This window comes from Anthonomus grandis, chromosome 22 (genome assembly GCF_022605725.1).
Source record: "Anthonomus grandis grandis chromosome 22, icAntGran1.3, whole genome shotgun sequence".
Classification (NCBI taxonomy): Eukaryota; Metazoa; Arthropoda; class Insecta; order Coleoptera; family Curculionidae; genus Anthonomus; species Anthonomus grandis.
The window spans coordinates 19,051,882-19,078,739 of record NC_065567.1 but is presented as its reverse complement, the minus strand read 5'-3'; the positions used below and the strand labels follow the sequence as shown (position 1 = coordinate 19,078,739).

Sequence of the window (26,858 nt, the reverse complement as noted above, 5' to 3'; positions counted from 1 at the left end):
TTTATCTATATATCTCGCTACATCTGTTCTAGATTTCTGAAGCCAATTTAGATTTACTTTGTCGAGAAAGTTAAAATCAAATTTTGAATATTTTAGCGGAAAATTTGTCTTTCTACAAGACCGGCAGTACTTATCCAGAGAGCAATCTAAAGTTAAATGTTAATTCTCTCCTGGAAATATTTTAGCAATAATGACAGGGCATTTTGCCTTGGTATATTTTCTTTATGGAAGTGTTAATTTAGTTATATAGAAATTGAAAACCTTGTCCCGTCTACGTCAGTAGCAAAGTTTATAATTGATTTAGTAAAAGAGAGCTTAATAATTGTACTTTCTTGCTTAAGCATTGTTTCAAGTTTAAAGCGAACGATTTTAACATTGCCTTTATTTATTCAGTATTTATTATGGAGCATTATATAGGGTCAACATTGAATCGTGTTATACAAGCAGTTTTATTGTATTTTTAACATTATCTATTCTGCAATTTCTACCAATATTTAAAACTCCTCAAACTGTAATAAATCCCAGATATCAAGTTTTGTGTAAAAACTTACCAAATATATCAACAAAAAGTAATAAATGTCAAACTTTAACGCCCTGTATATTGTGAATTAGAGGGTATATTTCACAGCTGATTGCGTACGTAGTATATAATTTGAATATATATAATGTAATATATGCCATCATAATATATGAAATCAAATACATACCTCGTATTGGTAAGCAACACCAATGAGTGATTTATTTACATACGATTACCAAATTAATAAAACAAATTGTTTTGTAAATGTTTTACCATACACAAAAATAATTATACAAATTTAATATTAACAACAAAATTTAGAATAAAAAAAATCAAAACCTGGATGTTCTCAGTAACTATAGTAGTTTGTAATCGATTTGATAAAAGAAAATTTAAATGCACCTATTTCTTATACAGGGTGTCGCAGAAAAGAGTGTCAACGAGTGGCGGAGAGGTACAGCATCCCTCGGGAATCCGAATCACCCCCTGTATATGATCCTTTTTTTAATGAAAAATGCCTTTAAATTTATTGGACTTTTTCCCTCTTGTTTTTTAAAGCAATTTATTTTTATTTTTGAGCGCATGATTTTGATTGGTGGAGTCGTTTTCCGCCCAAGTTTTAACTAAATATTTAAATAAAAAATCAGGCATTATTTACCATGATTATAGAAAATTAGCTAAGAAGATGAAAATACTGAAAAATCACAACAAAATCATAACTCCTAAACAAAACAAAAAAGATACGGTGTGATTCGGATGCCCCGAGGAGTGCTCTACCTCTGCGCCACCCCTTGACACTCTTTTCTGGGACACCCTGTATATGGAGAATTATACAGAGTGAAAATTAGATCAAGTAAACTAAAGTTTGGATTATCTCAAAAATATTTTTTGTTGTATACATGGGTTTTATTCATTTAGTTAATTTAATTACATTACAAATGTTAAAAAAATTACTCCTTGAAAATCATTTTTTTTTTAAATGAAAGAATAAAAATTATTCTTTTCCATGTTTTATATTACACCTTTTAAATTGCATATTCCAATACAATACAACGTTACAATATTCTATATACAATATTATATTTAAATTTTGTTCTGAAAAGAAAATTGTATTTAAAAAAAAAATTATAGAAACAATATTTTCAGCAAAAACCCAAAAAACTTACGATGTTTAAATGTATCGATAGCATCAAATACAAAAAAATATTCAATTATAATTATAAAAAATGTATAGAAAATATTACTATTATTATTAATATATAGTATCTATTACTAGAAATGAAAATAATTTTTATCGTGTGAAGTCTGTTACACATCATTATTAAAAAAATTGATAGGAGGGGCACTGGATTGTTCAAAAATTGCTAAAATGGTGAATACCTAATTCAGATGAAAGTTTAATCAGATTTAACGTTACTCTAAGCGGAGTCTAACCTCGGTTCCATTTAAGGATAAAAAATTAAAAATTATTTATTGAATAAATTCTCATTTAAGGTTTTATTTCCTTTATTAATATTTAAATCTGTATTATTTTAATTTTTATATATAGACGAAAAAAAAATGTATCAAAAAAAAAAAATAAAAAAAAAACAATAGGTATAGCATTAAGTGTAAAAAAATACTATTAATTGAAATTGAAACAGAAAAACTAAAAATAAAATATTTTTATTTTATTTTATTTATTAAACTGAAATTAAAATATTTTTTTTTTATTTTTGTAAGCCTGTAAAAATATAATTGAGTTTAAATATTAATGTGCATTCAAAGAATCCAAATTTGATTACAATTTTTTATAAGCATATTCCCTACTAATAAATATCAGTGAATTTTTTATTCTATTAAAATTTACATAAGGTTAAACAAATTAATTAATTTTAAAGCTAGTCTCTTTATAAATTATAAAAAAAAAATATTTTAAATTAAATCATCAAATTACTCATATTAAGTTTCATTTTTTTAAATTACACTTACACCCTTAATATCTATTCATATGAAAAAAGTACATACAAAAAAAAATTAAATGTCAATTAAATATTTTTCTTTTCACGTACAGCATATGAAATATGTGAATATAGATACATTTAATTATAGAAAAAAATATAACTATTAATATAAAAAAATATTGAATCTAAAAACCTCTAAAATAGTAAATATTAAGAATTATTGAAAAATATTTAAAATAAAATAATTCAGTTTCATTCACTTGAATTACATATACACGCTGTATAATTTAAAATTTTCTAGTTTATAAAAATGTATCTAAAAAAAAAATATTTACCAAAAACTGAAAACAGTAAAAAATATGTACGGCAACAAATTAGCAAAAAATATTGAAAAACAATTACTATAAAAATATATGTTATTTTTTTATCATGTAACTCCTATTGTTACAAAATTCAATGACAAAAGCAAAGTAAGCATAACAAAAATGGTTATAATTGTCAATATCTGTTGAATATGAAAATATGAAAAACCTACAAAAAAAAAACAATTAATGTCAATTAAATAATTTTCTTTTCATGTACAGTCTATTAAATATATTATTGTAAATTTAATTACAGAAAAAAATATTAATATTAATACAGAAAATATTTTTTTGAATATGTAGAGCCTATGAAATATCTTTTTCAAAAAAATATAGTAACAAAGCACTAAATATATGCATGGAGATTAAGATAATGTGCTATCCATTAAATTAATGTAAATTGTTTAAACAAATATGTAAATTTCTATAAATGAAAATAAAATATTTTTTAAACATGTCAAACATAATATTTAAAAAATGTTTTAACATAAAATCTTCAAATTAATTGCATCGAAAGTATCATTTCCTTGAAATACATTTACACCCTGTATAATTTTAAATTTTCTGGTCTAGAAAATTATGTCTAAAAAAAATATTAAAAACAAAATATTTGCCAAGAACCAAAGCCACTAAAAAATATGTACGCCAACAAATTTAAAACAATGAATTGAAAACAATTCTTAAAAAAAGAACCATTAATAGAAATTAATCTTTCCATTATGTAAATCCTATAAATTATTATTAAAAAAACTAATGAGAAAGCAAAGTAATATTAAAAATGGTTAAAATTGTCAATATTTGTTCATATGAAAAAAGTAAAAAAAAAAAACAAATTCATTTTCATTAATGTAAATTTAATTAAAGAAAAAAATATTGCTGCTAATACAGAAAATATTTTTTTTAAACATGTACAGCCTATTAAAAATATAAAAAAATAAAATAAAGCGTAACACCAGGAAAGACCAAATATTTGATTCAAATGTATCAATCCATTTTAATGATATAAATTGGCTTAACCAAAATATATCTGTAAAAACCCATGAAGGAAAATTAAATAATGTTTAACATCTAAAGCATAATAAATATTCTTTTAAAAAAGCATAGTGCTAAAGACTCAAGAGAAGCTTGAAATGCATGTATGTGTAAAAATACAAATTTTATTTTATTTTTTAAATAAAATTAAATTGACACAAAAAATAAAATATAGCCTATCATAAAAGATTTTTGAAAATATACAATTAGGCTAATAGTGCTTAAAAAGAGTAATTATTTATTCATGTATAAAAAAATCATGACCAGAAATCTTTGTTAAAAATATTTTGTTACTCAATAATCAATATACATGTAAAAAATTAAATAACCATGTTGAGTCATAGGTATCATGTAAATTTTTTATTTGGTTTAAGAACTGTAATTAGAAATTATTAATTATTTTAACACTTACATCCTTTAAAATTCCTTTAGTAAAAAATCTAATAAAAAGAACTTGGGACCCTTGAAAGTATTATAGGTTGCAAAAATTATTCATTCATATGAAAATATCCATTAAAAAAAAATATTTGCATAAAAAATAAGAAATCTTTTTAATATCAAATAATATAAATTATTTATTAGGTAATGATTATTTAAAAAATAATTACCAGAAAACTATTCGTTAAAAATATTTTATTACTCAATATATGTATAGGTAAAAAATAAAATATCCATGTTCACTCATGTGATGTAAATTTTTCATTTGGTAAAAAACTGATTAGAAATTAATTAATATTTTTAATATAAAGTAATATAATTTAATTAATAGCTAACAATTACTTAATTATTTATTTATGTATAAAAAAAATCACCAGAAAACATTTTTTTTTTAATATTTTATTACTCAATATACACGTAAAAAATAAAATATCCATGTTCACTCTAATCATGTAAATTTTCGCTTTGGTTTAAAAGCTGTGATTAGAAACTAATTAATATTTTTCATATTTACAGCCTTTCAAATTTCTTTAGTAAAAAACCTAGGGAAAGGAGTTTGGGACCCTTGAAGGTATTAAAAGTTGCAAAAACTATTCATTTGTATTAAAATATTTATTGCAAAAAAAGTATTTGCATTGAAATTAATAAATCTTTTCAATCTCAAATTTAATAGGCAGAGTACATGTTAGAAAAAAATATTTTATGTTAAAACCGGGGCACCGAAGTAAAACATTAATTTAGTACCAAAGGTTTATAAAAAAAATAATTTAGTCAATGATAGATTAGATGAATAAGATTAAGGATGAAATAACTGTAAGGAAAGGGGATGTAGCCGGTTAGGTGTAGCCACGCAAACATGGCGTCGGCGTCGGTTTGTATTATTAGCCCGTAAAATATACCATTTACCATTTTACGACCCAGAAATAGACGATTTTATTAATAATTCCTGAAAAATACATCACCACATTTAAATTTACCTTATTTTTGATACCAGGCCTGGAACGGCCGGCCGCCATTCTGACCATCCACCCCGAGACCATAAAAACAAATCCAGGAACATCATTGTCTTTAACGATCTTTTTGCGGATTTTATTCGATTTTCGTACAGAAAAAAGTTCTGGCTAAACGTTGCGGTAAATATTTTTCCACGCGCTAACCCGGAAAAGCTTTTTAAAAGAACCGGCAAGAAAACATGGCAGAAAAGCGCAAACGCATACATCACCTAGAGGGTTGCCGGTCAATAAGAAAGATCAAACGGTCGATCCCGGCAAACTAAACGTTTGGCAACAGTGTTGCCAATGTTAGCGTTTTTCATGCTAGGGTTTTTTTAGGTAAAAAATTATTACATTTGATTTCACTTATTTCAATCACTCACTTAAAGAGGAATCATGTTATTTTTAAAAGGTACATTATTCTAAAAAAAATAGATGCACATATTTATTAAAATAGACAATTTTTTTAAAGTAAACCGCCTAAAGGAAACTATTCATCTGCCTAGCAACAGTGTGCGCAGTAAACCAATTCGCGTATTCCACTAAAGGAGGTTACACACGTTAAATATATAATAATTTTTATATTTTAGATTGGATTTTCATGTAGGTGCATTTTAAAAGATTCAAGTGGGTTTATTCTGGGTTAGTGAAATAAAAAAGCAAGAGTAGGATACAATTATTGATGTTTATAGTATTAATATTGAATATCGATATTTTCATTATTTAATTTTCAATAACTTTATCATCGAAGTTTGGTTAACGAACTATGGTTTTTCTAATAATTTCTATCAATCAATAAAATGATTGCCAGTTATGGATTTTTTGTACTTTTTACTTGTTCTTTCTGCCATTTGATTTTATTTTGTCCAAAAATTCATCGTGTCCTAGTTGATATCTGATTCCGATGGAAAATGTGTTGCTTTTATAGTGGCTGTAAATTATCTCAAAGATTTCAATTAGTTCTCCCATATGCCTGTGTTCTCTTAGAGTTGCATGTTGTGGTTTTTTCAACTTTTGTAAAGCCATGGTTTTGAAGTTTACTAGTTTTAGTGGCTTCAGTAGGTTTTCTATAAAAGTGGAACCATATCAAACGCCTTTTCATAATTCAGTAAACTAAATCTGAGAGTTCTTGAATTGATTTTATTCTTAACATTTAAGTCACTCAAGGACATTGGTGGTAGTGAACACTCATGGGGATTCACTACCACCAATAGGGGACCTTATGAAGAGCTCTGCTAGCTCTTTTACCATTCCACAAGTCGAATTACTGTTGACAGTCTCTATTGGTTGAGAGATTGGTGTAATTCAATTGGTGTAATCAATAATTGCCTTCATTTATTACTTACGCTTGACTCAGTGATGTTTCAATTGACTGATGTCTTAAAGCAAAACTATTGGTCATATCATCCAGACTTAGCTCCTGTTTCATGGTCGTTTCTTTTCCTTGAAACATATTTTGTTAAGGCAGATCATGACACTATTTGCAACTAACTCCATGATATCTCGTACATCTCTAGGTGACCTCCAGTCAAATGTGAGTGTCGGTTGAGTATTCACTGGCTGTTCATTTGTGATGAGTCCCTGCATAAAGTAATGTTCTTGACAAACCAAAAGGCTGCTGTGATAATACGGAAGGTTCTATTCTTGACAAGTCTTAAATCTTGTGAAGTATCGTTTGTGTATGTCAGAAAGTAAAAGCATACGTTAGGATTGGTTCCAAATATACTGTATAAGTCCTGAACCTAGTCCTAAGTGAAAGTATGTTATGTGTTAGACGGAGTGTGTAATATAGCATTGATGAAGTTGGGTATTTGGCTTCGCCGCTTGTCTGTGTGCATATTGTACCTATTTTCGTCAAGATAGACGCTCAGGTATTTGCATATTTGGCTTAAAGTAAGCCCCTCTTGGTAAACTTCCGTAGAGTCCCCATTAGTTCATTTATTGCATTAACTGGTTAAGATGAATGTGCACGATGATGAAAATAGCGAGGGCGATGCCACTTTTTTCATGAAGCGGATATTATAATAAAGTTGTCTCATTGAAAAAATGAAATGTCTGGTGCGTCTCCTATATAGTCAGATCAAAGATGTAAATGTTTAAGAGGAGTAATCAAAAGGGTAAGCCTTGTATAACTAATGCTAGGATTTGATGGAGTTGGGACAGTTGTTTGTTAGCGTAAACGCGGAAGTTTTTGCAAGAAGAAAAAAACCAGTCTTAACTAATATCTGGAAACGTTTCAATCCGCATCTTATCGAACGCATCGGATACATTGAGCAAGACTGCTCCTGTATGGTAACCACGGTTTGCAAGATGTGACAATTTGACAGACAATTTGATGCACCGTAGAGTTTTCCCTCCGGAATCCAAACTTCCGTGGCGGAATAACCTGATGTCTTTCAATGGTGCCATCTAGGTTCCTTAAGATTATTACTGTGTTTCTACGACTTTCCCCATTGGTCATAGGAGACTGTTGTCATTAACTATTTTTATGGATCTTACATGATACGCTACGAAAGTTACAAAGTAGTAAGCTAAAACTTACGGTCAAAAGTATAGAATCATTTTAACTTGGACTGGCCAATATTGCAGGGTTAAATTTACACCATTGAAGTTTTGAAGAAGCTTATGGCTGAACAGCAAATGAACTCTTAAACACTAATATATACTCGGATAGTAATTGAAAGCCTTTTACTCCACCACATGCATAAGGAAGTGCTAGGTTTTATATAGGGTAGTACCAAAATCTCACTCATTTGCATAACTAAACCCCTAATATCCAGGGTCTTTAAAGGATAGCAGAGGTTTGCCCAATCAGGTGCCGAGAAAGACATAAAACAGTTCTAGGCATTGCTTACAATCACTACCAGAATAAACCAGAACAATAATATTCATACCGAATTCTGAAAGAAGTTAACTCACCAAATAACAGCTCTGCTGGAAGTGTACATTGGACTCTTAAGATGTATTATTACTAGTACTATAAATAAGAAACCCTCTGATCTGAATCTCCGTTGTAGGAGACGATCTGCTGGGGGAAATCAAAATAGATTTTATTAACTTTCACAAGTAACTGAAGTTTTTGATAAACTACTTCAGGACTATCATATGTTAGATTGCTACTCATAGTAAACTCGTAAAGATGCTGGTCGAATGATCGTCGAAACGTCAGCAACTGAGACTACAGTGCATTGAAGAACTCTGTGGTCGAACCACTGAGTAAAGTTTTCCATCCGGAATGCAAGTTTTCATGGAGGGGATATCCTGAAGTCTTTCAATGGCGCTAGACGGCGCCATTGAAAGAAAGAAAGTGCCATCTAGGTTCCTTAGGATTATTAGTCTTTCTACGACTTTCCCCATTGGTCACAGGAGACTGTTGTAATTAACTATGCTTATGGATCGGGTGATGTGAGTTAATTTCTCTTGAAGTGACCATGTATTTGTCAGACAAATGCTGATAAGGCCGGATTTAGTTGCGCCCAGTTTTTATTTCGCTTGTAAGTAAAGTCGTGTTCAGATCAAGCGTTAGTCAAGGTAGTTATGTCGCGGATATAAGACTGCTCCTATATATGGTAACCACGGTTTGTAAGATGTAATAATGGATCTGTTCCCAACTAGTGGTTGCCATCTGTTGGTGACTCAGTCTGCTGGCGGGTCGGTATGATGTGAGTTGATTTCCATTTTGACCTGTTTGATGTCAGATAATGTTGTCACACATGATGTAACAACATGTTTTAAAGACGGAGTGGCAGATTGGAACAAACGGATAAATAAGAAGTAGCAGACACCACCTTGTTCAGAAAATTTCGCTACTTGAACTTGCTTAGAGATGCTACAGCGCGAGCAATTCTGAAATACTTCCAGTTCCCTCTGCTTAACTACAAGAGTAATCTACTCCACCGATCTGATTAAGGTCGAGCACATATTTATCAGATGCCGCAGATTTTAGTTCAAAGAAGGTGGAAGCTGAGAACTTTGTGACACTGACGAGACGTAGTTTGTGATTCATTTTGCTTACAACTAATTTTGTCTAGAGGGGCATTATAAACCTACCGCTTTATAGTTCGAGATATGCGGAAATACTATTAAAAATGTAATAAAAAAATCAATAAGCGAGCATGTTTTGTAAGCTTGAACCGTTGAATTTTATCCATACATTCACGGGTGCTTTGCCAAAATATGTGGCAGGCCGTAATTTTATCTATTCTTAAATTTTACCTTATTCGATATAGTTAAAGCCGCAAAATCTCATATCTCATTGACGCAGAGCGCTGGATGTAAAAATCCGGGAAAACGCCCGAGGCTTTTGAGGCGAATGCATGCAAAATATTTTATTCCCGACAAGAACACCTTATAGTCTTATTATTTTGCTTCAGCTATATATCTCGAGCCCTTTCATGAAAGTCTTAAAATTTTTTGGGGCTTTTGTAGAATTTTTTAAGAGTCTTGAGGGCGTCAGGGATCTCTTGTTACATTAAGATAAGGATTTAAATAAAGAAGTAGGTTTTAGAAAACCAGGTAGAAGACTGTTTTTCGAAAGTTATGCGTATAATTTAAAACTATTTTTATTTTTAAAATTGAATTTTATTTTTGAGTATTCCCATTTATTGTCATTTTCGATATTTTACGAAGCGTAGAGCCCTAATATAATTGCAAAAATATAGAACAATAAATTTGGTTTTTTAATAAATTTTCACTTCGATGCATTTCATTTTTAGATTAACTCCATAGATAAAATGTACCTCCATAAATTTTACCTTTTTTAGTTTTTCAGCGTACAATGCAACATCCATAAAATTTGTGATTTTTAAACAGGAAACAATAGCACTTAAACGGATTTTAATATTTCGGACTATGGAACAGTAAATGATACAGATAAAGCATTCTATTTAATTTATTTTAGATTTTGCTATTCTACTGCAGACCTAAGCAATTTTGTATAATACATACAGTTTTACAATAAATATTGGCATATTTAACATAAAAAATAATATCCATAAATATAACGAAATAACAAATGTGCCTAAGAGTGAAATTGCATTGGATACGTCACGGATCACGATACCCGGGACCCTATTACCTGGAGGCTTAACTATATCGAGTATATCATAAGTTTCATTTTTTCTTATATTAATTTCCGAACAATGAGGGATTTTATAAAAGTCTTCAGAAAATCAGGATATCAATTGCGTTTTGAAGCCATTATAGCTTGGAGTGTATGGTGTGGTGAAACAAAGCTACTCAACAACTTGTTTAAACAAAACGCTCAAATGCTCGCTTATATAATTATTAAACGTGAGTTAAAAACCATACTGACGGCCTCTATGGAGATATAGAATGTGTTAACTCTCTAAGGGGCTTAAGCTTTACATACTAGTAACATGTAAGCCGGTAGACATCAGTAGACTGGATCAAATTTTCCTCTGAGAATGCCGTCCATCATCAGAGGAGATGTGAGAACTTTACGCTTAAAAAAGTTAAACAGATAACTATGAGACTTACTAAGTAGCTGGAGCTGGAACTTACGGTCGAAAATGTAAAATCATTCGACCTTGGACAGTATAGGCTAATATTTCAGGCAGAACAGTAAATGAACTTTAAAACATTAATATGGATTCCAATACTAACTGAAAGCGTTATAATTTATCACATGCACGAAGAAATGCTAGGTGTAGTAACAAAATCTTCCTAATATGGATAACAGGACACACTAGAATTTAAAGGAATGAAGAGGCTTGCAAAATCGGATGCCGAGAAAAAGAAAAAAAAAGTTCTAGGCATTGCTTACAATCGTTTCCATAATAAAAGAACAATAGCATTCATACCGAGCTCTGGAAACAAGGTAACGCACTATATAACAGCTCTGCTGGGAGTATACACGGGACTCTCAAGAGTGATGTGGCGCTAGAACTAATCAGTCCTCTGATCTGAATCTCTTATGTAGAAGACAGTCTATTTGCTAGGGGAAAATCGCAATAGGTTTTGATAGAAAATTAGTAGAATTAACTAAAGCTTTTAATAAATCACTTCTGGATCATTCTATATTAGGTTTTCCTCATCATAGACTGAAATTATTTCAGACTACGCTCTGGATTTTTGACTCAAATACCTAACCAGATCTATTAACTGAGGGCTCACTACATTTGCATTTAACAATGCCCTGTACAATTAAGTCTTACTTGTTGGACCTACCATAAATCAGATGTTAGGAATCATTAATTCTAATTGAAGGGTTATTCAGACAAACCAAGTGGTTTAAACCTAACCTGATCTTTTAACTAAATGCTTACTTGACCATACCCTGATAATTAACTTAGTGGAACCTAGCATGGGTACCACCAGATATTAGAGTTCAGATAACTTGTACTCCTTAGAGTACAAGTTTTTTTATTTATGAAACTTTCCTTTACATTTGCAAAGCATTATATATAATTTAGTTATAAAGTATTTATATATTCATAACCTAGTAGTCTGAAGGGAAATCTCAAAACATATTTGTTGCTATTAATAATAATTTACTCATAAAATCAGTTAGTGATATATTAGGAATCATTAGCAGATATGTTTCACCAGACAGGCCTAACAACTCCGCTAATCGTGTATGGTCACCCTTAATATAACCTTGGAGCTATTTTAATTCATTTAGCAGTATAGCGGATGATTTGTGCAGTGTTGCCGATACATTACAAGATGCCGACATATATGTCATGGGCGTAACTCTTTAAGGGGTTTATAATTTATTATTAAAAAAAATAATCTATTTTGTTTTAATATATTTCTGTTGGAGCTTTTACATTTGGGTTTAGTAGTGATTGGCATTTAAGATAATAATTTTAAATGGACGCAAGCATTAAAAATGTTTAATGGAAGAAAACACAATTTGTCATTTATATGTACGAATGTCTACAATAAGTTTTACTAACAAATATTTTTGTTATTTTCAGAACGAGAAAAATCAAATTTTAAAATCAAACGTCTGGCTGCGGTTGGTAAGTAAACTAACAAAAATTTGAATCAGGCCAATTGATTTAAACTTTCTATATTGTTTTAGGTGTGGAACGATTATCAATTACAGTGGGACGAGGCGGACTATGGAGGAATAGCAGTTCTAAGGTTACCACCAGACAAAGTGTGGAAGCCGGACATAGTTTTATTTAATAAGTAAGTCTTCTTAGACCATAAATTCCTAAAATTGAAACCTTCAACATCCCCGGCGGAGATGCATGTTCTGGCGTCACCGTCTCTTTTGATGATAAATTTCCACAGCAAGGCGCGAATAAAAAACAGATTTATGTGTAAATACAAACTTTTTAAATATTTACGTCCAATTTAGTATTATTTTACCGGCCTCTTGGGTATAGTGCGTTATCATATTTTAACACTTCTGAAGCGGCTATGTATAAATTATTTAGGAGCTTTAAGAAATTCTAGAAGAGAACAAGGGAGTTGTTGTCACCAGAGCTAACATAACACAGAGTTGAATTACATTTTATGGAGAGACATACAATTTTTTTATGTCTATATTTATTTTTTATCATTTTCTTAGCATTCACTGTTGAGCTAAGTTTTCCTCAGAAAAGCAAGTTACATTTTTGTTTTGAATTTAGGATTAGGAATTTCCTTATTTTAAAATTGATTTCATTTAAAGCGGTTGATAAATTGTTGTCTCTTTTCTGAAGCACTAAATTAGCCTATCAATTGGTTAAAAAACTACAAAGTAAGTGTACTTTAGTGATTGCTATCAGGCAGTAAATTCTCCAGAAACTAAGTAAATAAACCTAACTAACCTGAATAACATTCTGTCAAGGAGCGTTTAATTAGGTCCCAAATAAGTTAATCCTCAATTCACTTGCTTAAAGGAGAATTCCATTCACTCTCTGTAACTGATTGATGCTAGCATAAGACAAAGGACAATCAGTTTAATCTGAAGTGATCTTCTATCGCCATTATACGGTGGAGTTTTCTTAGAGGACCTACTAATAAGAAGGGAAAAAATGCATTGCCTGGGCTTTGCGAATGACTTGTTGATAGTAGTCACCCGTAGACGCATTAACTGTATTTCGGAAAGAACACAGGATGTTCTGAACACAATTCACAAGTGATGCAAATATGAAGGCTTAAGTCAGTAATTAAACGGAACACAAATACCGTTCTCCAATGTTTAAATGACCTGGAGACCACACATCAGCCAGACTACCCTCAAGGCAAGAAACTGCTTTAGACAAATACAGGATGTGTTTACTTGAGGCGAAAAATTAAGTTATGGCTGTACAAAGTTTTACTAAGAGCCATGTTATCATATGGTTCAATCGCCTAGGAAAGGAAGGTTATACAAACCACAGCAACTGAATAACTAAACAGATAATAACTGAAATAAAATATGATATTCCTTTCAACAAAATTGGTAAACCATTACCTCTGGTACTTACTCCTTAGTGTTTAACACATCAAAAGTTGTATCTTCAAGGGTAAGTGTTTGCTTATATATAACGTCCAACTTCGTTTTTGCCAATTCTGTCCAAGGAAGTATTTCAAAAAATAAATTAATGATTATTTTGAAATCACCATCATATCTGTAATATGTGATGTTCAAGAAAAAAACTACAACATAGTAGTATCTCTTCGGTTAAGTGAGTTTACTTCGCTAGCTGTTTTTTTCACTGAGTAGTAGCTCGATAAACAGTGTTTTTTAATTTTTTTACATTATTCTAAGAAACCCTTGTCATATGAGAAGTTTAGGCGGCAGAGGATATTTATAACTGGTCAAGGCTATCGAGAGGATTGCAGTACGTATTCCGCAATTACCGAACTAATTTTTTCTTGGTCCAAATTACTTTATTTACTGCCGCTCTGAATAGAGCTAATGATGCAATTCCGGACCACGTTCGTAAATTTCGCAGTAACGATATTCGTCCTTCGGATCTCTATTTTCCCTTAAAAAATAAGTTGAAGAAGGTGGTGCTTTTTATTCCGCATGACATTGTTCCGATTTTCTGCATTTGACATTTGTTATGTATTCTAGTTGTCTACCTATGCGTTGCAATACCGTATCGGTGGAACCACATCTCAACTTGATAGACGTTGACATGTCAAATGCATCTATGAGCTTTTCGGTATGGGTCAACGCTTAAGCCCCATATAGGAAGGCATAGATATATTATATTTAGCATTTATAATTCCTATTCTGATATAAATGTGGAGAGATAGGGTATGTTATTTACGTATCTTGGTAAATGTACCTCTTGCTGTTCTTATCAAACTATGGATTCCTAGAAATCTCACCAAGATTATTATGATTAACAAACCCAAGGTGATAGTGATTATGCCGATAGATTGTGCCTGAAATAGAACCAAAGCTTGCGATAATTAGTATGCAATACTTACGTTCTGAATTATGGCCCAGAAGACTTTTTGCTTTGATGCTCGTCACCCTTCTTTTTCTTTCTTCATTCTGACAACAAAATTGTTTTTCAACAGATAAAGAAGTATGATATTATCAGATCGATCTCTTGTTTTGGTTGGTGACTCACTAACGATGTTTACCTTTTAAATGTTTGGAGGCAAGTCAGAATAGACTTGAAAGAGTTATTTACTGGGTGTATTTTAGGAAAATTATAATTTTTGGTAGAAGAATTTTTATAATTTACTTACTGGGATGATGATAGGTGCATATTGTATCTTCATTTTGGAAAATTAACACTTTGCCAGTAGTTGACCGTCTGAATCCCATAGAGCATTAAAAAAAATAATTCATCAAATTCATACCAACCTATTGCGGCCTTTCCCGAGAGACTGATGAATATTCCGCAGGAAGAAATCAAGAATTTAATTATTGGAATACCGAGATGCCTTAACGCCTTGCTAAGCAGCAGAAGCTCAAACATTGCATATTAATTTGAATTTATTGATTTAGGTTTAGTTTCTCGTTAAAATTTGTATTTTTAAATTGCAGATCCTCGTTTGAGTTTGTTAGTTATACATAATCAGTTAGTAAAATAAAATAAATTTTACTTATGTGTAACCTTTATTTCAAATTTTTATTATCTAAAATTGACATAATACAGAGTGTGGAATTCGTTAACTTTCAAGGGAGTTAGATTAATTAAATACAATCTGTAACAGAAATAAATATATCTACGGAAATTACTATTACTTCAAAAGATATGTCGTATAACGTAATATATATGTAACGTGACTTTGCACTTAATCTGTGACAAATCAATTTACCAATACATTAAATGACACAGGTCTTCCTAAGTAAGTGTGAACATTGTTTGAACAATATGAACCTAATTTAATCCTTATTTCTGCCAAATTTAAATGAATTACTTAGTTTAATTTAACCTTGTACACTAGAATTTCAAAGGTTATTTTTTTATCTATCTGGTGGTGACGGACCGGACTTATTCTTTCCAACTTTTTAAGCTAGGTTATAACGAAAACACGATAAATTAGTCTAAAAACCCAAATAAGTCTAAAAGTGAAAATAGCTAAAAGGAATAATAATCTCTATCCTGATTTTATTGCACACCACTGCCTATCGTCCGGCCAATCGTACCGGCCCGTTTACAATTCAACACCAGGGTATCAGGTGACTATGTTCTGTCCTCGTCTCTCCCACACCATCCGGGCCTATTTTTGTCTGGCAAATCTGTTAGCGTACTCTCGCTTGGCAGCGGAAACGGTTGTAACTGACTTGACAGTTTGACGTGCCTAATTGGACAAATAATACATTAAAGTGTACTCAAATTAAGGCGGTAAAATCAAATTTTATTTTATAAGAAATCTTATAATTTCATTATTTAATCGCAATATCTAAAGCAAACGCCTAATCAAAAAGGGCCTTTTTGTTTAGGTGTTAGCATCAGATATTGATCAGGATAAAATAAAATAAAACTCTTCACCTTTAGTCTTAATAATATAATTCTCACCGAGTTGATGTACTGCAATCAGTTAATAGTAGTGTAATACATATCACCAATTTGAAATTGTGGAAAAACCTAATTGTGTGAAAAACCGTGTAATTTTTTCTCGGTATTAAGAGGAAGTTTTATATAAAAGTTTATTCTAAGCAATGCTAAGCAACTTAAGAGGACACCCCTAATGCCGTATGATTTCATCTTGCACAGCAAAATATTATGGCTGTGACATTCGAACGCCTTGCTTAGATTGCGGAAAATCCCCACAAGGCCCTCACCTGCCTAATGCTAACCTCAGATAAAAATGATAAAATCGCAGACAAGGTAGATCTATCCAACATTTAAACCATGTTGTCTTTTTGAAAATATTTTGTTTTCTATTTGATAAGCTCTCAAAAAAGCATATTCCAGTATTTTGAAAAAACAGGAAGGTAAAGCTATTGGCCTATAGTTCTGAATCAAATTAGGATCCCGGTTTTTAAAAGCAGGAATAACTTTACAATTTTTTAATGAATTTGGAAATATATCCTTTCCAAATGACATTTTAATGAGATGTATTAATGGTCTTCGCGGTATTTTTTAATACAGATAACGGCATTTCATCGGATCCGCCAGACTTTTTAGTGTTATTTTTTTATAATATTTAGGACTTCACCCTCACTGAAAAGCACAATGCTCATACTATGCAAAAGAGGTATTTTGGGTACCTACCTATTAGATAAAATATCTTTATTTTGTCATAAAATGCTTAGGATATTTGTAGGTTACTCAATAAAAGAAATATTAAAATAATTAAATATGTCTATGGTAATTCGCAAACCAATATTCTCAATATTAAATTAAAAAAAAAACTTTTTTTATTATTATTTTGATTTTCTAATTTCATATGTTATCCATGAATTTTTATTTTTATTTAGATGTAAAATTTTTAATAAAAATTTTAAATTAGTTGATAACCTTTAACACTAAAATTTCAATTTCTTTTGAAAGATGTAACCTTAACAAAGTTATATCTTTATCCACTGGTGAATGACTGGACTTATTTTTTATTCTTTCCAATTTTGTAATTTAGATTATAACGAAAATAATATTAAACAACGCAAACAAGTCTAACAATATTTAAAAACCAAAATAGCTGAAAGAAACAATAATCTCCATCCTGATTTCATTGCACGCCACTGCATGTCGTCCGGCCCGTTCACAATTTCAAAACCACGGTGTCAGCTGACTGACTATCTTGTGTCCTCGTCTCTCCCACGCCATCCGGGCCTATCTTTGTCTGGCAAGCGTCCTCTCGCTTTTCAACGGAAACTGTTGTAACTAACTTGATAGTTTGACGTGCCTAATTGGACCAACCAAAATGGTAGGCGCAGCCAAATTAAGGCGGGAAAATCAAATTTCGTTTTGTAAGAAGTGTTATAATTTCGTTATTTAATCGCAATATCCAAAGCAAACGTTACTGGGTCTTTTTATTTAGATATTAGCATAGGATATTGATCAGGATAAAATAAAACTCTTTACCTTTAGTTTTAATATCTCACCGAGTTATTATACTTCAAAAATCAGTAAACAATAGTGTACTACAGAGCACCAATTTGAAATTCTGGAAAAAACCCCTCTCGGTGAAAAAACCATGTAATTTTTTCTCGGTATCAAGAAAAAGTTTTACCTATATAAAAGTTTATTCTTTGATGTTAAGCAACTTAAGAGGACACCCCTAATGCTGTATGATTCCATCTTGCACAACAAAGCATCATGGCTGACACATTCGAACGCCTTGCTTAGATCGCGAAAAATCCTCAAAGGGCTCTCAGCTGCCTCAAGTGCATCGCTAACCTCAGATAAAAACGATAAAATGTTTTTCATTAGATAAGCTGTCAAGAATGCATATTCCAGTATTTTGGAGAAATAGGAAGGTGAAGCTACTGGCTCTTCAGTTCTCAACCAAATTAGAGTTCCGTTTTTGAAAAGCAGGAACAATTTTACAATTTTTTTATGAATTTGGAAATATTCCGTTTTCGAATGACATATTAATGAGATGTGATCTGACGCAAGACTCCGCGGTATTTCTTAATACAGATAACTTATTTTATCGGGTTCTCTATACTTTTTAATCTTATTTTTTATAATATTTAGGACACAATCACCCTTATCAAACCGCACAATGCTCATACTATGCAAAAAAACATGCAAAAGAGGTATACAGAGTGTTCCGTTGATCATGTTACAAACTTCTAGGGCAGATAGAAAACGTCAAAAGAAAAACAAAAGTTCATATAAACATGGGTTCGGAAAAGCTTCCTCAGGGAGCTAGAGCTCTTTGAAAATAACCTTTAAAAACTAGTTTTTTTTAATAGCTCCGGAACTATGTACTTTAGCTACCGCAATCAATTTTGGGAGGTAAATTATTGTTAGTACGTTTATTCTTTTGAACCTACTAAATAAAAAAAATATTTACCAGGGGCTTCAGAATCAGAACATTTTAACATTTATTTTTTATTTACGCCAGATTTTTTTTTTAATTGTTTACTAATAATAAAAAAAAATATGTAGGTAACAATAGGTAATTCATTTTTGTATCTCATAACTTGCTTTTCGTCAATTTCCACAAAAATGGTGATATTTACCATTTACCGACTTTTACTAAAAACCCTTTTTTTATGTAAAAAGCATAGGAACATCATAATCTAATGCCCAAACGGGCAGAAATTAAAGTCTTAAAGAAATGGGCCTAAATTTACCAAATACCCCCCTGATTCTGAAGCCCCTGGTAAATATTTTTTTTATTTAGGTTTTTTTTTAGGTTTAAAAGAATAAACGTACTAACAATAATTTACCTCCCAAAATTGGTTGTGGTAGCTAAAGTACATAGTTCCGGAGCTATTAAAAAAAAAACTAGTTTTTAAAGGTTATTCTCAAAGAGCTCTAGCTCCCTGAGGAAGCTTTTCCGGACCCATGTTTATATGAACTTTTGTTTTTCTTTTGACGTTTTCTATCTGCCCCAGAAGTTTGTAACATGACCAGCGGAACACCCTGTATAATAGGGATATTATTAACAGATGAGATTAGAAAATCAAAAAGTTTTTTTATTTAATATAGAGAATAATAGTTTATTAAGTGGCAAGGGAGTAGCTAATTATTTTAATAGTTCTTGTATTGAAGAACCTACAAATATTTTACGACAAAATAAAGATATTTCATATAATAGGTACCCAGCATGAAATAAAATTTTAAAAAACTAGGCAAATAAAAAGGCAGTGAAAAAATCTTTTATAACTATGTTTATCAGACCATTTAAAATCTACAGACTCCTACATGACGGATATTTTACATGAAAATTTTATTAAATTTTTTAATGGTGGAAAGGAAAATGAGACAAAGTGAAACTTCTTGATTGACAATACAAAAAGATGACAGTAATAAATAAAGTCACATTTTCTTACGGGAAATCTGGAATTGTTGCAAATCAATTAAAACATTACTCCTGATGTTGACAGAGATACTTTTTAGGAAAAAAAGTAAATCTCTTAAAATAGCATCCTAAAAACACTCAATCTGCGCTTACGGCATACATCGCAGAACACAAATATAGAGAAATGCGTGTTGGCTAATAATCGGACAGAAATTCCATTGACAGCTCTATTGACGTTGATGACAAGGACGGGGGCGATCATCTTGGGTAGCGTGTGGCGGGAAATTCAAGCCTGATCTATTGCGCGATATTTGAATTTACAGTCATTCGCAGAAGAATTTTATTTTAAAATTAACAATACGTTTATTAGTTTAGATATACCCACGTTTTATTAAAGTTGTTAATTCGAAATTTTTACCCACAATAGGGTAAAAATGTCACATGCCAGTGGGGTTGTCTTCAGTAAGTAAAGTAACTTCATTAAGTTGAAACAAGTAAGTAGCCCCTTTAATTTTTAAGAAGAAAAAAGTTTTTGGCACCATGACCTGTATAAGTTTTTTGAAACCGGAGAAATCAGAGTTGGAGGATATTGGCGTACTATCCTGATTCACAGTGTCAAGGTCTGTCAAGTAAAATGTTTAGTGAATTAGAACTTGTAAGATTTGCAACCATTATTTTTGAAGATTTTTTTATGAAAACGAACTTAGAGCTTCTTTATTAACTGGATAAAGACGTTCTCTCTCAATTTGAGCAACATCATTGAATACATCGTCAAACACACTGTGGACTGGGGTGCAAATAGGACTTTTTTTGCATTAAGGGCCTTTGAGTAATGCTCACTTGCATTTTAATTTTATGTGGTGACCATGGTACACCATCCCATATAAGTTGCACAGGATTACCAGGGTTGTTCAAATTGGAACCAGAAAAGTGTTGGGAAGGATGGATTTAATGAAAATTTAAAATATCTATGATTTTTACGACTGTCTGGGTAATTACTGATGTGCATAAAGAATATTTGCACAAATATCTTAACCTAAATGAAGACAATGAAATGGAAATACCGGAAATTTTCATCGGTGGAATATGGAATTAGAATTGAATTGTAAAAATTGAGAACTGACCTGAGAGGAATTTACCTGTCCTCTACTCTGTGTTCTTCTGCAAAGATTGGATGTTTCCAAGCTTATAAAATAACACCGAAAATCAGAAAAACTACAAAAAGCTATAAAATTAGTTAAAAATTTTAAATGAGAAGAAAATCATAAGGCTTGGCTTGTTTTCGACCCAAATGGAATATAAAAAAAGACAGTTGAGACGTCAAATACGACAATTAAAATGTTATTAACGTTATATTAGATGTACAACAAAAATTTGCCAATAAGAATCAGTCGATCATCTTGGGTGAACAGACTATTCCGCCCCGCCATATTCGACCTTCATACCTATGGCATCATTAAAAACAAACTTAAATGACATGACAAATGATTGAATTCATCAGTCAATGTCAACGTCATTTCTGTCAGCTCTCTGACAATTTGCCAAGCAAGATGGCCGACATACGATACCGATCCCCACCCAATTTATACATGTTGTTTAAAGGGGCGTCGTCCCACGGCCTAGCTGTCAGATATCCTACGTCTAATACGTTTTCGTAATTGGCTGGTTCCAGTATTTCAGAAAAGTATAAGAAGAAAAACTTACATCAGAATGAGTTGAAAATTGGTTTAATTCGATTCCGTTCCGACCTCATATTTTGCTTTTCAATATAGTTTTCTGTAAATTTAATAAGCTAAGACGTGTTATCGGTATTAATATTTGGCAACCATGTTTAAGCATGGAGTAAGATGGAAGCCAGAACATAGAGAAATGAATATTAATTATTACCTGCTGTCATAATCCAGCAATCTCAATATAATGTTCAGAATGAACATAATTATGCTAGGCCACTTTTTACTAGGTCTGACGAAAGGTATTATCAGTGCTTTGCTGCTAGGAAGTACCAAAAGCACAATAAGTAAAACAACTTCCATTCTACCAGGTCACTACTCATGGAGGTACCTCACCTCGATAAGATGGGAGTAAGATCCAGGGATTCTCCTTAATATGTATTTAATATATCATACATACTCTCCATAAAGAATATTTTAATTACAGGGTTAGTTTTTATATAGTACCACTCCCCTAACATTTTTTGGTACCCTCTGTACTCTGTAAAAAAGTAGGTAGTAAATGTAAAATTTTAAGGGCATATTTTTAAGAAATATAGTTCTTATGTCTATAAATAATTAATTTATAAATTTGATAAATTGTAATTTTTGTATCATATCCTCAAAATGTATAAAAAGCAAAATACATATCATGGACAGTGTTGTGCTAAAGCAGTACAAAAACAAATTGTATCAGGATCCCTTTTAAGACAATAAATTATAAACTTACTTTACAGTTGACTTTAATTCTACCGCTACCCTTGTTAATTTGTTGATAACAGTGAAATTAACATTGTTAGTATCGAGCATTTAATTCTCAAAATAGGATTTAATATATTATACTTAAATCTCTAAAATATTGTCTTACATAATTGACCCAATAAATCTTTTTTTGATAGCGTATTGGGCTATAAAATCTCTTTCACATTCTCTAAAAATCAATGAAAAGCTGCATTATTAACAATTTATTTTTTTGAAAGGCATTAATGCATTAACTTAACAGCTTAAAAGCAAAATTGATGAATTTAATGTCAAAAAACTAACGAATTCAATTAAAAAATGTAAAAAATAAACTTAAATTACATACATTATCACTCTTAGCCTCTTTAAATATTAAGTTAATACACTTGCACTACTTCATAATTTTTTAGAGTTTGTGATCGAGATTAACAGTCTTTACGCTGTTAAAAATTGATTTAATGGGTCAATAATTTTAAATTTCGCGCCATTCTAAAATTTTGAATAGCACGCCTTTCATTTATATGACGGATCGGTATTACAGTAGACTATTTTACCGACTGTGACAAATGTCAATTATTTTAGTTCGGTTAGACCGCATCCGTGATGCTGCAATCGAGTTTAGGATAAAGATGGTGTCTACTTGTTACTATGGGATTGAACCCTCTTATACTTTTAATTACTCTATGAGTTTGAACAACTGTTGAGAATTCCCAATATTGCAAAGCACCACAACTATAATTTTAATGTATCACCAAATAAAATAAGAGACGTAAACAGAATCAAAAAAATCTAGCAAAAAATAATTTTAAACTAAAGGTTTTTTTTCGAAAAGTAACCAATCTCAGGAATGGATTAGATATCCGAGATCCGGAAACTAGGCACATCTACGCCCTCCAACGCTGTAAATATTTGAATGGCGGGATTTTTGAAATTATGTTAACAGCAAACTAGAAAAATTAAAAAATCCATAATATACACTATGCCTAAGTTTACAAAAATATTGGGGGACTAATTGAAAAAAAATGGAGAATTGGCTAAGTCGAAAGTGCATTATGTCATTGAACCGAGGAAGGTGCAATGACCCACGTTCGCATAGTATTGAAACCAATCAGGCGTGCCTCCATTAGCAATGCCTTACCTCAATTTAATGAAAGTTTTAAGTTGATAAGAGCTAGCAAAAGTTCGAAACTCTGTAGTGTTAATCATGCCAAATGCCCATCAACACCAGATAAACTTTCAAGTTCGAATATACTTAATTGATTCGTAGATAAAATCCAAAACTTCCATCAAGTTTCAAGGACCTCATCAGTCTCTGAAGTGCTCTGGAACTTAAATTACACCCTTATACAAATCACTAGAATTTATTTTAGTTACAAACAATAAAGGATTTTATGACGTAAACAGTTACTTTAAAACAGACATACAACTTCAGGCAGACGAAAAGGCTTAGTAAAAACGAATAAAGACCTACATTGTGTAACTCTCCACGTAACTTCTGTCAAGTTGATTTTACGTTGGTGAATAAAGTTTTAATTATGTAAATTTTATATGGTTATTTGATAATAGCAGAACCTAGTTTAAGAGGTCTTATAGCAGGTTACAGGAAAATATTAATTTCATATTTTCCATCGAAATGCTTGGACTAGTTGGGTTAGTTTCTAAAGGAACTTTTCCACTTATTTATAGTAAATGCAGTAAACGTATCAACTTTTATACCCAAATTTTCCATAGCCAGAAGTTTAGGCTGCGGAATTTGATTGTTAGATGAATGAATCCTATAAAATAAAAAATCTTTTTCTTCTTAGTCTTGTTGCGTTTCGTATTTTTCTCTGATGTGAGTTTATCAACTGTTTTGTTAATGTTTATATCTATAATCAGCATTAGAATTTATAAGACTAAGGTGCTCTGGACTCATTTTTTTACTTAATTCTACTCATTCAAGTCTTCCTCTTCTTTCTATCTTGGATTTTTAGAGTATTCATTAACAATTTTTTTTCTTATCTCACTCCTCACTGAACTTCTATGATGCAATAGTTTCTTAAATAATATTAAGATCAATAAAAATTATAATGCCACGACATCAGAAAAAACTGATTGTTTTTTAATAAATACTAGTTCTGTTCCGTTTGGAAACTTCAATTCTGTCATAAGGCAAGTGAATGTAGGCGTGCGTAATTTCCGATTTATAGATAGAAATAACGCTATTCCATATGAGACCTGTTTGTTTCATTGCAGCTGCGAAACTATTGTTTCGGCCAGATCAACCGTTTATATCGCCTGTGCCATCGAAATCCTACGGGAACCGTTTAAATTGAGTTTTGCAGGCTTCCATTCGGGGTTAATTCAAGTTTAATCCTTTTCATAGCCTGTTGATTGGAACTGACTTAATGCGTTATATAAATAGACCATATATATGTTATACAGTATTTAATATTCTTATATACTTGTTCCATCAAATTGATCTGTAAATTAGTTATCTAGCTTTTGCGCAATCCCTTTTTTTATTTTTCTTTTGATAAAAGTAATAAGGCAACAACACCGATTTTCACTGGAACTCCCTTTTCCTATTTGGTAATAAATGAAGAACAAAAAATTGTTGATGTCAAGATGAGAATGAACACTGATTGGTACCAGGCGAGCTAGACACTGTTCTCATTAGGGGCTTCTGGATTTTTCAGAAGTGTCATGGGGAATTAGGTCTTTTTATCAGAGGGAGCTTAAGTTATGACATTTGAGAGTCTCTCTGTGAGGTTGCAGGCATTTTGTTAAAGGAATTCAATTGTGTCCAGAAGAAATCCAACATCGTGTTATTTGCTGACGATAGATCGCAAAATCGCAAAGTATTAGGTTCACTTGTAGAATGAACAATGAGATTGTACATCATAGAAGCTAAATTTCTCGGCGTACAATTGGATGCTGTATTAATCTGGGAGCAACACCTTGTAAATCTCTCAAAAAAACTGTCTCGACAACTCTTATTCAGACACCTGGTCTCGGTCACTTCTAGAGATACAGTTCTAACGGCATACTATAGAAACTTCCATTCTATTTTTGCCTGAGGTCATTTATGTATTATTGATAAGGCATTTGCCCAATAAAGAAAATAATCTCCGGTCTTGGCTATAGAGAAGACTGTCGAAATTCTTTCATAAATCTTAATATTTCATTTTAACCTTACCCTGTGTGTACATTATTCAGTGTTTGTCGCAGGTTAAACCAAATCTCAATCTATACAACTCTCTCAACACAAGAAACAACCATAATCTTGTACATGACTTTAGCCATCTGGAAAGATCCAGAAATGGCTCAAGATATTTAGTAATGAAATTCTTTAACCGCATACCAGCTAGAAAAGCTCTTAACTTTAATGAGTTCAAAAAACAAATCAAGAGATATCTTGAGTGTAATGCCTTCTTTTAATTTGAGGAGTATTACTTAGAATAAAATACTTTGGAATTAAAGGCCTTAAAATCACATAAATCAGTCACATAGAAGATTCGTTAACTACCCAAAGAGTACATAACGTCAATTTTTTTTCCACGTGAATACACTGATAGCATCACAATAAGCAAGTGTTAAAAATACAACCAGGGATGGGTAGATAATTTTTATTCCATGTACCCAACCCAGCTGAACCCTGCAGCTTTTTTTCACTAGTTTCTCTAAGGCCTTTATAATTCACTAAAAGCTTGGAGCTTACCTTTTCATCCGTAATAGCCTTAATGGTAGTTTTGATGTCTAAACAAATTGGAAGCACTGAGTTGCTGTGTCGACAATTAAATAGTGCGTGTTCCCCCAACGTAATTACCCTGCTTGCTGGTATTTGGATCACCAACACAACCTGCGTCAGCTCTGTGGTTCATTTTGGAGTCGTCTGTGTCAAGACTGTGGGCCTTGCCACTCCTCTCTTCCTGTCTTATGGGCCACGTAGCCGTTATAGTGCTACTACCCATCAGAATAATCTACTACTGCGATCAAATTCTACATTCCTCACTAGCACTTAGATCACTAAGGACATGCAAGTTAGGTTCCAGGGGTGGTAAGTTCAACAGATTTACAAAGGATCTAGTTAAGGTCTTGTGCATTGCTCCTGTGAGGCACGACTATCCAGTTGCACTCGAATTTGTACTTTCTTCGTGCAGTCACTAGACTGGAAGTGATAAGAGGTTTAACGATGCATGAATAAATCCATTGGACGATTTTAGGGGACAGATCCACTATGCAGACGCAAAACACGTAGGAAGCCTTCTTGAGTTTTGAAACTTACCAACCATCCAATAACCCCAAACATACGCATAAACCTTAATTTTGGCATAAACCCTATAAATATCAAACCGAAGCAAAAAGCTCGTGGGGAGTCACCATTATGTCGCGACTAGATTGAGCCCACATGTTGCGTGCGGCCATTGTTTGGTGACAAGCATTGGTGGTGACCAACATTGAACTACCGTGTTTTATTTTTTTAAAGCAAAAAATTAACGTTTACGTTTGAAAAATAAAATAGTCTTTCAATTGCTAATGTATATACAATAATATTGTTTTCCTTCTTTTTAAAGTCATGTAAAATGTATGAATCTTAAGTCTGGTTTTATATCCCAAGAAACTGGTAAAGAAACAAACGCATAACTCAATAACGAAATAAAAGCAAAACCTGTATTACGTCTTTTTGTGTGCTGAGGAGTTCCGGGCCAATGTAATATTCTCCTTTCTTTGTATGCTGTTGATGTTCCTTTTAATGGAAAATTGTTTATATCCCGAAAGGCGCTTTTAATGGACGTTTTTATTTTCCCCCT

At 31.6% G+C, this 26,858-nt stretch overlaps 1 protein-coding gene across 1 annotated transcript in view; it reads left to right on the top strand.

Moving 5' to 3' along the window:
- LOC126748490 (acetylcholine receptor subunit beta-like 1) overlaps positions 1-26,858 on the top strand; it is a 91,189-nt gene that overhangs the window by 10,418 nt on the left and 53,913 nt on the right. The window contains exons 3-4 of the mRNA XM_050457757.1: positions 12,229-12,273; positions 12,336-12,445. Coding sequence (XP_050313714.1) covers positions 12,229-12,273; positions 12,336-12,445 — 155 coding nt within the window. The remainder of the gene's footprint in view (positions 1-12,228; positions 12,274-12,335; positions 12,446-26,858) is intronic.